Raw genomic sequence first — 17,302 nt, 5'->3', positions numbered from 1 at the left:
GGCACCCGCAGCGAGATGGGGCAGCAGGCGCTGCTACCTGACCTGCGCCTATAAGCGTGCCTGTGTATTTGGTATCCTCTAGGGAAGTGAGTGCAGATGCACGCACGGTTGTGTTCATCAACTACTGGAGTGGAGTAGAATCGGGGGAGCGGGGAAGAGCATGCGGCACGGGATAAAGGAAGCAACCAAACGCACATGACATGGCCACTGCAGGTACGAGATAGGCACTACGCAAGAAGGCATCGCAGAGGTAAGACACGAGGCCACATCGGATAAGGTGTTCTCACTTGGCTTCAGAAGGGGACGCACTCGAGCAACTATGTGCTCACTACAGTGGTGGAGCGCGCGGGTGACGGAAGGACGTTACGTGCTGAAAATCTCACTGGCCACGACGGAGGTGCGATTCTCGTGAAATTATCATTCGAAGAGCACAAAGCAGAAGTCGCTGAAGGCAACCATAGCAGAGAGAAGACACAATGAGGAGAGACAAGCAACGACGAGGGAATAGCAGTACAGGAGTGCTGTGGTGAATCGAAGAACGAAAAGAAGCTGCTACCACCCATGAAGGATATATTTGTGTGGGTAAATGGGCACCAGGAGAGCACAAAACCGCCGCTATCTCCTCCTTCCCGTGATAAGATACCGACATGGGAACAACTTAAGCGGACCAAGAAGTGAGATGAAATGAGCAACGAGTTAAGTATCGACACCTCTGCGTAGTGCTAGGCGCCGGGTGTTGCAATCAGCTGCACATATACCAAATTGCCTAACCACACCCGCGCCCCCATGCCGCCTGGAGCGCATTTGCTATCTCGTGCTGCACACAGCGACGCGCGATGCCACGCGGCGAAGCTGTGACTTGTGCTGAAGGGTACCCAGAAGGCATCATCGTAGTGGTAAAGAGCGTGCGACCGCACGGTGGATACATCCACCCACGCGCAGTCTGCGACAAGTTTAGGCCTCACGACCCCCGCAGCAGGCGTTGGCCAGATGAAATGCTCGAGGTAGTCGTTGCTGCAAAGACGCGGCCGCATTCTTTTGCGAGTGTCACCGCCCTCGCCTAAGTAACCCTCAGCTGCTTTAAGCGTATCCGGTGGTGAGGTCTGCACTGGCGCCAGACTCCAGTTGAACGTCGATGGCTGGGGTGGCTGCCCTAAGCTAAGTTGGCTCAACCGAACGCGGTAAACACGACCGCTAGCCGCCATTCTGCAGATTGTAGTGCGCTGTCTCCGCTTCGGCCGTGTCGTACACTTTGAACTGCAAAGGCTCTCGCTCTGAGAGAGAATTCAGCGGCGCCAGTGAGCTGCTCCGCAGCGGGTGGCGCAGGAGTAACACGAACAGGCACGTTTCCTGCAAAACGGCGGCATTCGCAGCAAAGGACAGTCTCAAGGTGGCGGTATGAGGGAATGGGTACGGGTCACTCGGCGGTGACGCGAGATGTAGTGGTGCGCGTTCACATCATGAATCGTCTGGCATCGTTTGCGGCGAGGCCACGTTATCCTCCTCTGCAAAGGACGCGGGTGCACAGAGAAATGGGGATGCGCTAGTTTCTGGTGAGTGAAGGTGATGCAGGGCCTGTAATGGACTCGATGACGCACTAAACCAGGAGAGAGACGCGCCGCTCGGGTGGTGGTGAGAGAATGACGGGTGACGACGCGGCCGTTGGCGCTCGTGCGAACGAAGCGAAAAGTCGGTGCAGACACAGGGCAGGGATGAGCTCGTCAATACACCTGCGGCCTGTTAGCGTGGCGCCGCGCATCAGGAAAGAGAGCACGCACACACACAAGAGTACGCCAAGGAAAAGGAAAGGAAAAAGAAAGGTACAAGACAGTCACCGCGATCCGCATCATTTCAGGCGCGCGCCGTCACTGTCCCTCTGTACGTGCGTGTACATATATATATATATATATATATATATATATATATATATATATGTGTGTGTGTGTGTGCATGTGTCCGTCTGTCTGTGGGTTGCGCTTTTTTCCGCCTTGGCACTCCATCATCAAGCAAGCTGACTCCAGAGGCTGAGAGACATCGACGTTGCAAGGCAGAAAGGGGAAAAGAAAGGCGGAAGTACAGCGGAGGTATACGCCAGAGAGCCCGGTGTGGACTCTGCTGGTCGATTCGTGGAAAAACACTCTCAAAGGTATGTGGCAATGTCATTCGTCTTGTGAAAAGAAAAAAAAAAACACACAGCCCGTGTGTGATTCTCGTAGTCATAAGCGCGGTAGTGCACTGCGAATGAGCCAGGGAGGAAGGAGCTGTGAATTGCCTCGACAGTGCTGGCAGCAGCAACGGCCCTACTTCTCACGCACCCCCTCCAATTCTCTGCCACACAAACGCACACACACACACACACACACACACAAACGGCTCGCCCGTGGTGGGAGTTTGCTCTTGAGCTGTTTCTTTTCATGATCATTCTTACTCGACAGAGGCGCCAACAATGGCGACTAGCGGGAGAAGCGCAAGCATGAGCATGCACATACTTGCGCTTCTGCTTAAGTCTTATGTTTTCTGCGTGTGACTGAGCGTGTGTGTGCGTTTCTTCTCGCAGTCCAGATGCCTTACTTAGCCGAGGGCGAAGGGAGAGAGGGGGAGTGCTAAAACCCCAGGGACCACCAGAAACAGAGCACAAATACACTGCAAAGCACGAGGGCATTACTTGGGCACGAGCTCCACAAATGCTATCTCGTCTTGAGTGGGGTACGCGAGGCTGTGGCGGCCAGCTCCTGCACCGTCGGCACCATCGGGAAGTCTGGGTCCTCCAATTCAACCTGGAGAAAGCCCTCACCGCTGGTCACGAGCATGGAGATAAAGGCGTCTCCGGGAAGGACAGGGATCAAATCAGTGTCGCTAGTCGATACGCGCCGCGGCAGGCGGTGCTCCTTTTGCATCACAAGGTGCTCCTCTAGTGCGGCGCGATCGTACTGCTTGCTGTCAACGTCGCACTCGTCCCCATACGGGCAGCGGTCGCTGCACACAGCACGCCGGATCATATTTACAAGACGAATCAGGTCGTACTCATCGTGCAAGTCAGGTCGCCGCTGCACACTTGCCCGGAAGTCGAAGTCGTGGTTGCTCTTGAGGTGCTGAAGGACGTCCTCGCCGCTGTAGTCACAGTAAAGACAGACACACTCCAAGTTCCAGTCTTCGTCCTCGTCTACTTCCTCATCCTCGATATCGTTCCATTCCGAGTCGTGGTCTTCCTCCTCCGCCGCACCGTCTCGTGATAGCCCTCGCGGCGCAGTCGAAGAAGACGCACATGTGACTAGCATAGGCGTCTCAGCTAATGTCCTGTCGGCCAGTCCACTGGGTACAGAGCTACCTGTTATATACCACTGCGCCATGCTAGGAATTGTGTGCGGGTTCCAGTACCGGTGCCCCGCCAGACTCATGTGGCTCATCAGGTCCTCCACCTTCTCTGACATGGTGTCCTCACCGCACACGGGGCACACCCACTGCGCAGGAGAGGCCCCACGGTTGTGCAGTAGTGCCGAAAGGTGCTCCAACAGTCGAGGGAGATCGACCACGTTGTCAAAGTGAAGGCAGTGCACGTCGTGCTCCATAATGAGGTGCTGCATTAGGGCGTCTTGCCCTCGTACGCGACCGCCACACAAGATGCAGCAAAACTCCTCCACCTCCTGCTGCCGCAAGCGTTGGAGGATTTTCTTGCACGACTCGCGTAGACCCTCCGCCATGGTGAGCCATCAAAAAGAGGAGGGCACCACACAGGCGACGAGGCCTCACGAGCAACAACAAAAACGACGCGAGGTACGAGTCCTACGGGCGGGTAAGGAGGAGATGGGAAGGAGATGATGGTGGGCTGTCAGTAAGTGACACGAGAAGCAGAACACCTAAAGGTGATGTGGCGCTGCCGAGTCGGAGGGCGTCGGTCGCTCCGGCAATACGTGATGGGCGACCATGTGAGTGGGTGGCGAGCCGAGTGAAGCAACAGAAGGCAGAAAGAAGGAGAAGGAGAGAGCATGCTGGCGAGGGAGCCGATAGACATTCAGGATACCAAAGAAGAGACGCCTCAGTACGCGGACCCAAATGTGATGAATAGCACGAGTATGCAAGGAATGACCCGAGCGCATGACTACATCCCATGCACACCGAGCAACGGGGGTGGGGGGTGCCATGATCGAGCGAAAAGAAAAGGGAGAACACGGAGCACCGCGCTGTCACAGCCACAGCGCAAGACGCAAACAGCGCACATGCCATCAGGATCAGCCGCTCTACCAGCGCTGGGGTGTAGCAACGAAATAAAATAAAAAAAAAAAACGAGCAAAGACAGACGAAACAGAAGAGGAAGAGAGAGAGATGAGATGAGACTCTCTTGCAGAACCGAAGAGAGGCGGAGCTGTGCACACCATTCCTGCTTCACAGTAGCGCAGAGACGCAAGAAAGAGCAACACTGACCTCTACCGTCATACAGTCAGTTCCGTGGAAAAACGACACGGTGCCGTGAGCCACTCAATGTCCGTTTCAGATCCCTCGACTCCTCCCGCAACCGTAAACGCAGCTCATCTATCCCCATCTGCATCTGAGCCGCTATGCGCTCCCGCTCATCACGCAAAATGCTGCCGCCACCTCCGCTGCGGGGTTCTCTCTTCACAAGTACCTCAGGATGGCACTCGTCAATTCGTGGCAATCCCTTGGATCGAACGCCGCCTGATGGGAAGGGCTGCGCTGTGCCTCGGCTGTACGATGAAACAGAGAAGGATTGAGGGAAGGAAGAATCTGACTCGCATACACGCGATGCTGTGCCACGGAAAAAGTGCCTAGAAGGGTCACACCACCTCCTTGGAATGGCAACCTCTCCCGTGCAAGAGGATTCTGCAGAGAGTCCTTTGTACGAGTCACTGGAGTGACGTCTCTTTGGTTTCACATGGGCAGTCTGTGGCCCCGATGCTCTAAAATCCCCTGAGCAAATGAGCGGGTTTTCTGCGCTGCTCCGCGTGTCGCCATGGCGCATCTCAGTCTCCATCGTAGGGGAGAAGATCTGCAGGCGAAAGCGGTGCGACTGCACAGGGCGGAATACGACAGTTTCATCCGAGCACCACAGTTTATGAAAGTCGTCCGCATTATCGTCAGTACGAGTTGCCTTGTCTGAGCTTGTCGGGCTTTGCATACGAACCAGCGGCGCTCTGTTCTTGCACAGACGCGATGACACGTCAAAGCGAAGCCTCGACGTCCCCGGTTGCTGACCGTATTGCGGCAGTGCCCACCGATTACTGGCGAGACGGATCGACAAGTTCGATGAGGATAAATTAAGCGGTGAAGGTTGAGATACAACTGATGTGTCTGTCAAGGAGGGCATACTAGCATGCTTCCCGGTGAGCATCAACAGTAGCCTTGACGAGTCCAAAGGGTCTGGAATAGCTGCGACAATCTCGTCGAACGCTTCGCGAAAAACATAGACCTGGCAGCAGGGTGAAAGCTGCGTGCGATCCTGCAGCGCATCCCACTGAAACTGAACATCTTGGTAGATGTACGCCGCAGAAAACGGCGGAAGAGGGCCTTGACACATAAGGTGCGCTACACCGGCAAAACAGTGCGATGCAGCGGTCAGCAAATGGTCCAGTGTGTCAGTCCACGGGTTGTAGCGCAGCGCGAGGTTCACCTTCTCGCCGTGCACGTCGGATGCCACAAACACGGGGAACTCCATTTCGATTCCCCCACGCGAGCATGGCGGTCCGCGCGTGGAGTAGGAGGACGGGGAGCGCAAACAAACAAACTCGCTGGTGGAGGGGAGGGGGTTTTCTTGCAAGCGCGCTAGCGCCAAAAAAGAACAAGACAAGTCGGCGGTAGCGAACCAGCACAAAAAGGCACAAGACAGCCACGGCACACCTCCACTCTCTCGGTTTCTTCCGATGATGGTAACGGCGGGACGCAACACGGGATAAGAATCGTCACTGGTGGCGCTGGGGCACGTGTGCATCTCCGACAAAACTGAAAAGAGAGGCTTGTCACCACAAGCAAAAGCAAGGGGGAAAATATGAAAGAGAGAGAGAGTGGCAGCAGTGCACGCACCGTGCTACTTTTCCTGCCCTCCCCCCACCCTCCCTCCTCTGTCCCCCTTTCCCCTGCCCGTGCTCTTCTACTCTTGCGCTTGTATTGATCCACAGCTGGGCTGAGAACAGCAAGCAATCATGACAACAACAAAAGAGCCGCAACAAGAAACAAAGAGACAGTGCCAATCTCCCCAGACCACCACTGAAGCACAGGGCCTCTCAGGCCACCACGTACAATACTCTACAGAGGATACTGGAAGCTGAAAGAGAGAGAGAGAGAGCTGAAAAACAAACCAACAAATAGTGGAGAAAAGTGGATAAGACTTGACGGAAGGCGCGGCGAGGGACGGCAGTGGCACAGAGTCAGACGGTAAGGCGGAAGGCTAGAAAGCTCAACCGTACACAGGGAGACGAACGGAGAGGGAGCAATGGCGAGACACTCAAAGGAATTACAGGAAAAAGAAACGGAAGAGTGAGGCGATCGAGGGAGGAGCGAGAAGGGAGGTGAAGGAGGTGGAGGACCGCAAGGGCTTAGAAGGTAAAGGCACGAGAAAAGAATCACTAAGGAAACGAGAGACTCAAAAGAGGTGGTAGCGAATGAAAGAGGAGAAGGTAGGCAGCAGGGTGAGAGGGGAGGAGATTAGCCAGGTCAATCAAGATCATGAATACCGATTGATAAGCGAATCACAAAGATGAATAGGGTAATTCGGGGAGCTGGCACCAGGAGAGGACGGCGGAAGGACGTCAATTATGCCACGAAGGGGAAAAAAAAAGAACGCTGGAGAGAAATACTGGAACGGCAACCACGGCGACTGCGCGAAAGACCAGCCTAAAAATGTAAGGAAAGGGAAACAGCAGTCCCACAGGTTGAATAAACGGCCGTGTAGCAAGTCGCTCCCCCGCCTCCCCCCCTCCCCCCGGCACACATACTCACACACAACCGCACACAGACACTCTCCGCCTCGTTGTTGACAGCGAGAAGTGAGTCCCCGGAGCGAAGGAAAGAAGTGAGGAGACGCGTGGAAAGAGGAACGTTTAATTGATGCGGTGTGCGGTCAGTGGCCCCTTCTCTCTCTCTCTCTATGGCAGAGCTCGGGTGCGGCGTCACCCTGTTCGTTCGGGCTTCGTTGTTTATCTTTTTGGAGGGGGAGACAAAAATGCCCATGCACTTTGGACGCTTCAAAAGGCGACACGACGCTCGGCACTGCGAGCTGCGATATCCGCATGGAAAACAGAGTAGCAGACAGCAGCGAAGTGCCCAGTGCCCATGCGTGCCCCATGCACGAAAAGGAAAAAGAGAGTCAGATAGAGAGAGAAAGAGAGAAGGAGAGTCAGAGCGAAATGGCAAGGATATCATAGACATGAACGGCGAAACTCGAATACACTAGCTGCGCCTGCGACGGTGGTACGTGCAAGATCCACTCGCCGGGGTTTAGGTGCCAACGACAGCGTCCTCCAATGTGAGCAAGAAGGAAGGCATGGCCACGGGCGACAAAACAGCTGCAAAAGAGAAATGATAGCAAGATCAACTGTCTCACCTCCCCCTTCTCCCTCCCCCGAGAATCATGTCGATCGGACAGCATGCTTTCCTGGAAAAGCTCATCAACGCGGAAGTGACGGCCGCGTTGATCAGCAGCAGTTGACGGTTGAGTGATGTGCGCATACATGTCGTGGAGAAGACAAGCATGAGGGATATGTATGAGAGAGAACGCACTAGAGAACAGTAATGAACCAGAAAGGGGGAGCTTCAGTGAGAGAACACTGCAAGCCTGCACGCATGAGCGAGCATAACCGAAAACATGCACAGCTCCATGCGGCAACACTACACCGCACACAAGTACAGTAGCATAAGGGGGAAGGAAAAAACGCCACACGAAAAAAACGTCTGAGCAGGGAAGCGAAATGCAGCGCGAACCGCGCAGGTAATCAGTACAGCAGCGGGGGAGAGAGAGAGAAAATAATAAATGATCCTGCACTTTACTCGCACGCCAGGGCCTCCTCATCGAGCTGAATTTCCGGCTCGAGCAGCGTACGGATTTGCTCGACCGTGACGCTGACGGCATCGCTCTTGCGCATTCCCCGCGCACTAGTCAGAAGTCTACCAATCGTTTTGCGCTGTTCCTCCAACACGGAGATGCGGGCCGCCAGAACCGACACCAACGGATGGTCGCTTCTGACCTGCGCCTCCTGCTCCGGTGTCAGCTTGCGGTCGTCGACTTTGCCGTACTTGGACGGGGTTAGGGTCAGTGTCTCCATCACCAGCTTCCGCAAACAGTTGCGGTCCATCTCCTCGAGCTGCTGCTTCTTGGCGAGTATCTCCAGATCTCGTTGGTGGGTACGCAACAGTTTGAGTTGCTCGCGCAGGGATTCCACCTCGGCCTGCTGCTCCTTGTATGCAATTTGGTAGGTGGCCAACTCGAGCTCGTAGCGACAGCGCTTCGCCTGCAACTCGGCCTTGATCGACTCTTCCTCTGCCTGAGCCTGGGCAATGGAGTCCTCGATGATCCTAAACTCCTTCGCGTAGCACTCGTCCTTGATGGTCTTGATCTCGTGCAAGGCCTCTGTCATGATCGCTCTCCGACCCGCCAGCTCATCTCGCATGATGCGCACCATACCCCGCTCCTGTTCTGCACTTTTCCAGCCGCTATAAACCTCCTGAAAGCGCCACTTGAGGTCCTGTACGTGTTCCGTCATGGTGCGGCACCGATCCTGCGTCTGTTCAAACGCGTCCTCCATTGCGTTGCACACCTTCGCAGCGTCTCTGTACGCTGTCGACTCCTTCTCGTACACCTCTTCCACCTCCCGCACTGGGCGAATGTCCTCCTCGCTCAGGATCAGTACATTGTCGGGGAATGCGGTCAAGAACCTCTGTGACTCAGCAGCTGCCGTTTCGGCAGGTGCAGGGGAAGCACTACCATTTAGCTCAGCAGTGGGAGTGTCGCCGTTGGCTGTGGTGTTGGATAGGCGAAGCGCCTCCTCGCTCGTCACGAAGGTTGGCGGCGCTGCCCGCACCAGCTTCATCTCGTACTCCCGCAGGCTTTGCTGGGTCGCTATCAAGGACTTGTTGGCATTTTGCAGTGAAGTGAAGGTACGGCCAATGGACTGAATCAAAGTAGACTTCTGCTTCACCTCCCTGCGTGTCTTTTCCGAGAAGCTCAGGAAGGCGTATTTGGCAGAGCTGAGGTCCGCAATGAGCAATGGCACGTTGGCCATGAGGACCTCTACGTAGAACAGGAGCCGCGCCTCATCTGTCTCTGGCAACGCCGCCGGCACAGACGGCACACTCGACGGCGAATCCATAGTTGCTATGGTATGCTGCGATAAGGAGGAAGGCTGAACTAAGCCAATGTCGCATGGAAAGGGGGGTTGGCAGATACTCTTCTTTCGACCTCTTTGCTCAATGTTATGCCAGAGCTCAGAGTCGCATACAGGGCCGAGCTCGCAAGCAGCAGCAGCAGCTGTAGCAGGCTAAATCGACGTGCACAGCGGGAGTGGAAAAGAGGCCGCAGAAAAAGGGGAAAAAAACATAGCAAGCGTGGCTGAGATATGAGGATAAGAGGCCTTCTCGTGTGGAGACTACTGCTGGAAAGAAAAGGAAAGAAGGGCGGGGAAAGGCGAAGAAACATTCGTGGAGTGTGCCGAGCATCGTGGCAGAGTAGAGGGGACGAAAAGGGGGGAAGGGTGCGACAACTACAATAGTGTAGCCCTGAGACTGTGTAGGTGCTCGACTTGAAATGTCTGCCGACCTCCTCCACTGACGCACGGGGACAGCAGAAAGAGACAGAGAGAGACTACACACTCGTCACTAAGTGGAAGATCTCGTTATCAACTGTAAATCAACTTTCACAGAGGACGAGGGGAGCAACAGGATTGTGAATGGTGAGCGTTATGGAGGGGTGTTCACCAACGCATTTCATGGGTGGCGCTTACATGGCGCACGGGATCGTTTGTTTGTTTTTTCGATTATTGAGCAGCAGTCATGTCAGTGAAGGTTCAAGAGCGCAGTTGGAAAGAAATTAGAGAAACTTACGCAGTATTGCTTGCAGAACCCTACACCTGCGCAAGAATACGCTTCAACTCTGTGAGATATCCCTGCTTGCTAGGGGGCGCGAGACGGCGCCTGTCAGCCACTGAATGAACTGCAAGGAGTCCGCTTCGGATTCGAAGCGAACATCTGCAGCGAAGAAGGACACCGGCGACGTCGTGAAAGTCATCCAGTGCGCTGGCGAAATGTCTGGATGTTCAAAGGCGATCCGCGTTGCATGCAGCAAGTGGCGCCGGCACCTCATTCTGCTGGTTCTGTCGGTGCCACCCGTGTCGCTGAGGTCGTCGTCAATGGGAAGAAATGGGTCATCTTCACGCCGAACTCGCTCGAGGTACACCGCGTCGGACACGGCAGTGGCGCCGCCCTCTCTTCCAGGTGTCGTCGTCATGTAGAGCTTGTCGCCTAGCACCGGGTAACCAATAGCGGCGCAGTGCAGGCGAATCTGATGACTTCGACCGGTGAGGAGCTCCACGTGTACGCATGTCAGCCCGAGTACTTTGTTGCTCGCCAAGACACGTATGCGAGTGGCAGCCAATTTTCCCCAGTGGCTCCGCTGCTCCGTTGGTTGGGTCGGCAAGGATGACGCTGTGGGTGCATCGGACATGCCTCTCAACGGTTCACAGCACATTTTGAGCCTCTTGAGCTGCGTATGTTGCGCCTCCAACGAGTGCGTCGGGTGTTTCGCCATGCAGTCCATGCAGTTCACCACCACAAAGGTGTGGCCCTCTGGGGCAGCACCTCGAAGCACCGCCGTGTACGACTTGTGCACTACGTGGGCCTCGAGCTGAAGTAGCTCGCCGAACACGTCAGAGCAGAACGGCACGGTGTGGCCGCGCTCGCGCAGCCACGACTCCACAGCGTCAGTACAGCCTTTTGTCTGCGCCTCCAGTTGCGCTGCCAACTTTCTTGCAGTGACGCTGTGCTTCGCCAGCACCACAACACCCGAGGTTTCCTTGTCTAGCCGCTGGATGGTGAAAAGGTTGAGCGGGCTTCGCTGCTGCGGTGGTGGTGCATCAGGCAACAGTGCAGAGATGCCCGGCGCTACGTCGACCGCAGCAGTCCAATGCGTGTCATCCACCAGTCGCCGTCGGGAGGGAGGTGGAGTAGAGATTTGAGCCCCTTCGCCGCTCGCGCCCATAGCCGTCGAACACTCAACGTAAGCTGTAGTCTCGGCAACTTCGCCAGTATGCGTGAGAGTGTCAGACACCTTCTCTCTGTGCTCATGTGCTGTGGCAGTGCCGATACGCGTGGCGGCGGTGTAGAAAGAGGCGGTGCCACGGCGTTGTAGAACCCCCACTAACGTGTTCTCACAGTACCGTCCACCCTCGGCGACTGGCAGGTTACCGTTCTTGGTAACGACCATCAGCCTCGAGTCTTCATAGAGGACCTCAATGTGATTCTTGTCCACTGGTGGCTCCAAGGAGCGCGGCGGAGCAAAGCGGAGCACATCACCTTGCCGGAGTACGTAGGACTCATTAGTGAGTGTCGCCCCATTGACACTGATGTGGCCGGCTGCAATGTGCTCACGCCACTCCGCATCCGCTAGATAGGTGAACTTCTTGGATAAATACGCGAGCAGAGACTCCTCGGGGTCGTGCCTTGGACGGCAGTAACGCAGTTCGCGCGGCATAACGACTCGAGATAGAGGGACTAAAAAAGCACGCACACCTCCGTAAAAATTTCAGGCAGAGGAAAATGTGATGGGCACCCGCCTGGCACCCTGTATGTGCCTGCTGCAGGTATGAATGGGTAGGGAAAAGATGATGCCGAGCACGGAAACAAGGAAGGAGAAGTGGCATGTGGATGAAGGTGAGAGAGTCGCTGAAAGTATGCGGTCAACAGTGGAAGGGAAAAGACGCAATCGAAACAGCACGACTTGAGCTCTGTCAGCTACTCTCCGGTTTCTTTTTGTTTGTTTGTTTCCATTGAAGTAGTGGACAACGACATAGCTGCTGGGCTTTTCCTCCGATACGACTTCCTCCCTCCCCTCTCCTCAGTACGCGTGGGCCACCTCTCCCCCTCCCTCAACCCCACGTATTGGGCGCCTGGGACACCCGCCTTCTGCAGCTACGGCAGCTGTTAGCCATTGAGCTCTTGCTTTGCTTTTTTTTCGTGTGTGTGTGTGTGTGTCATCTAACATCTAGCTCGATGTGGTACAGCACTGGTAAGCACGTTGTTTCGACACACGTGCGTGGGGGCAGCAGAGGGAGGGAGAGGGGGGAGGGAGACAGAGTATAATGGCCCAGAATGGGCGTTAACCGAGCGGAAGAGTCGGAGGTGAAGAAGAACATAAATAAGAGATAAACATGTAACGCATAGCATTGTGCGGAAAAATTAATGAGGAAAAGAATTCCCCGATTTACCCGAGAGGAACCTCCACAGGGGTCATGTAACGTGTCCACTAATGAAGTACTGCAGTGGAGGTGGAGGCCATCGATGAGCTGGTCGGAAGTGCGGCCTTGTACCTTCTCAGCACTGCTCGCCTTCCGCTTCGTGCCACAAAATAGAGCCACATTATTTGAAGACACATCGGAGTCGCTCCTTTACTCAGTTCTAAGAGGTAAACAGCGAGCTGCGGGAGGCGCACGAAGGCCGCCCTATCACCTTTCGATTCTCCAGCGTAAGCGAGCTGCTAGAGTGCTGGCTGTTGCTGTGTGGAAAAAGGCTGGATGTCCTCAGCTGAAGAGGGTCAAAACATCTGCCATACCAGGTGACCAGCTGCCTGGAGGTGCGCGCTCCGTGTTGACAGAATTGCTTCGCAAGAGAAGTGGAGTAGCGAGCTCACTGAGATTGGTGCTCGACCAATCCGCTAACTCCTTTCACGGTACGCGGAGTAGTACAGCGCCACCATCGTGGTACTAGCTCGATGGCACCACGTGAAGATCAAACGGAGTTGATGCTAACCTGATTGGCGTACCACCACCTCGGCGGCAACTGCCGCGGCAACTACCCACTTGGTCATCGCTCGTCTCGCTTACACGGGCTTCGAGAAATTGCAACAGTCGCAGGTCCACCACCGAGCTCGATGATGGCAGTAAACCGCGCTCCGGTGCAAGAGGCGATAATGAAGACATCTCAGAGACCCGCGCGTCATGGGTGTCTCCGTCGCCCTTGACCAGACTCTCTCGCGATGATGGAGCGGGGGAGGACGATGTCGAGGTGTCCTGTATAACGCATGCCCCATGACGAAGTCCGCTTATTACGGACTCATCGCACAGCTGATGGTCCATCCTACCTGACGAGCTCGTGCCCGTCGGCTTCTCCATGGTCCTCCGTAGCGCCGCTGGGGGAGCAGCGCTGGGCTGGGCACCAGTTGAGGAAATCCTGTTCGATGCCGGCCGCATCTGTTGCGACAACGTAGTAACCGAGGCCTTCACGGACGTAGCCGTGAAAAACGCCGCCTCAGGCTTTACAGTGCGAGGTGGTGTACTACCACTATTTAAGCAGCCAGACCTGTCTTGATGTTGCTCCGCAGGAAAGGACGTCGATGCGGCAACGGTGAGTGAAGCTTTGAGAGGCGCTGGCGTTGCACCACCGTCGGTCGTCGTCGCAGGCCTGCTAGGCTGTGAGGTGACTAACGCCACGGTGGAGGATGCCGTACAGGTCGCTCGCTGTGCAGCCTCGGTGGGCTCCAGCGGTGTTTCGCTGTGGCCTCGATGAGTCTTGCTCTTACTGCACTGATTGGGGCTGTTGCTGCCATCCTGCGGTGTGGATATACTCGAGGAGGGCCGCGGCGATTTCTCGGTCGTCGCGAGCAGCTGCGGCGGCGACTCATCCGACCTTTCGGGGGATGAGAGTTCAGATGACGCCGTGTCTTCCAAGTACATAGGGACCGCGCTCGGACCATTGCTAGTGACTGTATGGTCAGTCTTCGGCTTTTCCTCCGCCACGGCTATGATATTCGGCGCTTCGGCGGCCCTCTCACTGCTGCTGCGTGGCCAACGCGCAGCTTCAGCCAGAAGAGGCGGCGCGGGCGTACGACAGAGCGGAGCTACCACGTGATCCACCGTTGCACAATCACTGCGCATCAAGCGGCCCGCTGAGTGCGGCACAGCGGTTTCGGGGTACAGCGCCACCTTGTCAAGGTCATCGTCCTCGACGACAATCGACAGCTCCGCCTCGCTCCCCTTCCTGTCACCTGTGCTGAAAGCCAAAGCTGGGGGTGGCTGCACGTGTGCTCGCCTGCTGACGTGCTTGCCAGATGCAAGGAGGGACTTGCGCAGAAAGGAAGATGCTTTACTCAAATCTTCGGGGAAAGGGGGGCTCAGCCTTGGTGCCGCTATCGCCTCCGCAGGCGCTCGAAGCCCGCCTCGTTGCCCCTCTGACGGCTCCTTTAGCGGAAGGCGCGGCGTGCCGATGCCCAGTGGCTTCGCCGAAGGAGACGTTTCGACGGAGAGGGTCGATGTCTCCCAGCTCGACACCCACCGATCCGCCGTATTTGAGAGAAACGCCTTTTGTTCAGCTCCGATCGCGGGTGAGGTGGTGAGAAGTTCCGCACCGCCGAGTTGCCTAAACACCGCCGACGCCTCCGGCGTCCGCAGGACACCAGCACTGTCCCCCATCTGAACAGCACCGACAGGTGTCGGCACCGTAGCACCGTGGCTGCAAAACCATGCAAGCCACAATGTCCGCTCCTCGGGCGACTTGGCAAGCGCTTCGAAGACAACAGGGCGTCCAGTGCACAGTTCCGGCTCTCTTCGACGCGCAGCGCGCGCGGCAGAGGACTTACTCGCGGGGCCCACAAGTGTCACGCCACTTCCGAGCAGCTCTACGTTCTGGTGCTGCGTGAAACTCTCGACCTGAGGTGCCAACAGCAACAAATTCTCGTGTGCGGGGCTTGGGGAGACAGAGGTGCGACGCAGATCTAGCCAGACGGAGTGCTTGTCATTTCCAAAGGCTTGCTGCAGGCGCTGCCACAAGCGTAGGCGATGCCGCGAGAGGTGAGCTATGTGACTCATGCCTGCTGTAGTAGACATCTTAAGGTAGTACCGCCGATACCTCGACGCCTCTCCCCAGGGGCGGCAGTACAAGTACCCCCTACCGGGAGGCTTGCTAGAGCCACAACGTGTCTCCCATGCCGGCGCACATCTCACTTCATGTGACGCGGTCGCGGTACCACTGAGCCCCAAGAGCGAGCTGCCTCGTGCAAAAACCACCGTCTGCGGCGGCAACCCCGCAGGTGTGGAAGAGACGAGTGAGTGGGCTGCAAAAGCCCAAGTCGATGGGGATGCAGTGTCCACTCGCGGCGAGGCCGGCGTGGCTGGGGCTTTACGCAAGGAGGCCTCGCGTGCTGAGGTGAAAGACTGCAAAGAGGTGCGCTGCAGTACACCGGGGGAGAGCGGCGCCACAAACACCTCACCTGCAGACGCAGCGTAAGGCATGTCATCGTCCGCAGACCGCGTGGGCATCTGCAAAACGGATGCGGATGCGTCAGTGTTGTTCCGCTGATTGAAATGACAACGCTGCTCTTCGCGACTGAGCTTGGCGCCAGTGGCGAAGCGGATCAGCAGCTTCTCTATCTGCTCCGCGTGTTGTGCCGACGCGAAGGCCAAGAATATGCGACGACCGCCTCGCAGAGTGAAAGTAACGCCAACAGGCCCCCACAGCTCGTAGCGCCACTGCAGACTCGATACCTTTGGCGAACTGCCATTGCGATGATGACGGCGCCGCGGAACAAGCCACTTCGCGCGATCACTGCGAGCCGCCGTGTCGCTGCTCTCCCTTTCGCTGATGAGGTGACCCCTCGCGTCGAATAGAAGTGATATTGGCGTCTGAAAGGAGTGGCGACGCACGGAGTGGACATCCCGCATCGGAATCTCATGCGTAGGATGGTGCTGCCGATGTGCTGGCCGACCTAAGCGCCGCGTGGTGAGAAGGGCCTCTCGGGGGACTATGTCAGTACCGATATGGGTAGCATTATGGGAGACGGAGGCGGGCATCGGCCGGTGATCTGTGCTCGCACCAAAGCTGGCGTTCACCTCACCCTCTAACGGCAGACAGCTTGGCCCCTGCTGCCACGTGTACTCGTGCCGGTGAGCGGCACCGACGTCGACAGACTGCGCATCCTCGAGCACAAGAATATCGCCGTAGCAGGAGAGTGTCCGGAAGCACGCCCACGAGCCAACAGAAGACTCAAAAGCACTGCAGTCGCGCGGGTGGACTCGCCTCTCACGAGAAGCCACAGACGCGCTACTGTTGTAGCGGTGCTCAGAGGCGACACCCCTGGCAGGACGAAGCGCGAGCAGCTCACCACTGGCGCTGTCCTTGCTTGGGATCCACTCCAGCACATCGAAAGAGAGGAAAGCCGTTGATGACGGCAACAGTGAGAAGCGCGCGTGTCGCTGCCGCTCGGACAGAGACTGCGCCGATGGCATGGAGAGGTGCGTGTCGGGTGTCAATCCAGCTAACGTCAAGAAGCCAAATAGCAGGGCTGTGTATTTGTTGTTTCTGTATGTATGTAGGGTATACCCTCCGTCCCACCAAGCCGAGCAGCTGCAGGGCGGGAAAAAGGGGCTTTGCTGGGTGCTGAATTTGCGCGCACGGGTGCTTGTCCCTGTCTGCTGCGCAGCTAGACGATGATAGGCGCGTCGCAGGGGGAGTATGATTTAAAATGCCAAGTCTAAGAGCACACGAAATAATAAACGGTAGGGGGAAAAAAAGGCGCAGCAGAGCAGCGCAGCCAACGGAGCCGGGGCTTCACAGGTCGACACGAGGTATCTTTGGTGAAGGCGTCGATCTGTATCCGTGTGAGTCCAGCGCACAACAGGTGCGCAGAAATGACCTGTGAATATTCACTGGAAGTGAACAAGCTCGCCCCAGACAGCACCGGCGTTAGAGGGAGGAGAGAAAGAAAATCAAAACAGCAGCAGCAGCGACAACGGCTACAGAGGTAGGGAGTAAAGGGAGCTGTGTTAAACCACATGCACGTACACGAAAGGGGGAGGGCAGTTGTATAGGAAGAGGAAGGACCGCCCTACGAGAGAACGGTGGAAATCTAACGAGATGAAGGGTTCAGTTGGCCGCGCCTTGTGGTGGATCTTGGCGGTAGCCTGCAGCTGAGACGGTGGTCAAAATGGGGTAGCAAAATACACCGCTGCAAAATGCAGTGAAAGAAGTAAAACAAAGCTCACACTGATCAACACAGGTGAAAGACGCTCCCCTAACCGCTTGACTGGGGCAGCGCCCTCTCGCACTTTGGCTCCCCTCCCCCCAGTGCCCAAAAAACACATAAATGTGGATT

At 56.4% G+C, this 17,302-nt stretch overlaps 5 protein-coding genes and 1 pseudogene across 6 annotated transcripts; all 6 read right to left on the bottom strand.

Moving 5' to 3' along the window:
* Positions 1 to 696: 696 nt before the first annotated feature.
* LBRM_30_1930 lies at positions 697 to 1,476 on the bottom strand (annotated as a pseudogene). The gene has a single exon. A coding segment is annotated over exon 1 (780 nt).
* Positions 1,477 to 2,687: 1,211 nt separating this feature from the next.
* On the bottom strand, positions 2,688 to 3,701 carry LBRM_30_1920 (conserved hypothetical protein; the record flags this gene model as incomplete). The annotated part of the gene is made up of 1 exon (XM_001566771.1): positions 2,688 to 3,701. One exon carries the CDS (start codon positions 3,699 to 3,701, stop codon positions 2,688 to 2,690), a length of 1,014 nt encoding a protein of 337 aa, XP_001566821.1.
* Positions 3,702 to 4,438: 737 nt separating this feature from the next.
* LBRM_30_1910 (conserved hypothetical protein) lies at positions 4,439 to 5,671 on the bottom strand (the record flags this gene model as incomplete). The annotated part of the gene is made up of 1 exon (XM_001566770.1): positions 4,439 to 5,671. The coding sequence occupies one exon, from the start codon at positions 5,669 to 5,671 to the stop codon at positions 4,439 to 4,441; it is 1,233 nt and encodes a 410-aa protein (XP_001566820.1).
* Positions 5,672 to 7,994: 2,323 nt separating this feature from the next.
* Positions 7,995 to 9,317, bottom strand: LBRM_30_1900 (conserved hypothetical protein; the record flags this gene model as incomplete). The annotated part of the gene is made up of 1 exon (XM_001566769.1): positions 7,995 to 9,317. One exon carries the CDS (start codon positions 9,315 to 9,317, stop codon positions 7,995 to 7,997), a length of 1,323 nt encoding a protein of 440 aa, XP_001566819.1.
* Positions 9,318 to 10,090: 773 nt separating this feature from the next.
* Positions 10,091 to 11,692, bottom strand: LBRM_30_1890 (RNA pseudouridylate synthase-like protein; the record flags this gene model as incomplete). Its single annotated transcript, XM_001566768.2, has 1 exon — positions 10,091 to 11,692. The coding sequence occupies one exon, from the start codon at positions 11,690 to 11,692 to the stop codon at positions 10,091 to 10,093; it is 1,602 nt and encodes a 533-aa protein (XP_001566818.1).
* A 1,228-nt stretch (positions 11,693 to 12,920) lies between these two features.
* LBRM_30_1880 (hypothetical protein, unknown function) lies at positions 12,921 to 16,436 on the bottom strand (the record flags this gene model as incomplete). The annotated part of the gene is made up of 1 exon (XM_001566767.1): positions 12,921 to 16,436. The coding sequence occupies one exon, from the start codon at positions 16,434 to 16,436 to the stop codon at positions 12,921 to 12,923; it is 3,516 nt and encodes a 1,171-aa protein (XP_001566817.1).
* Between the last annotated feature and the right edge of the window lie 866 nt (positions 16,437 to 17,302).

This window comes from Leishmania braziliensis, chromosome 30 (genome assembly GCF_000002845.2).
Source record: "Leishmania braziliensis MHOM/BR/75/M2904 complete genome, chromosome 30".
Lineage (NCBI taxonomy): Eukaryota > Euglenozoa > Kinetoplastea > Trypanosomatida > Trypanosomatidae > Leishmania > Leishmania braziliensis.
The sequence above is the reverse complement of the archived record's forward strand: the minus strand, read 5'-3'. Positions and strand labels throughout refer to the sequence as shown.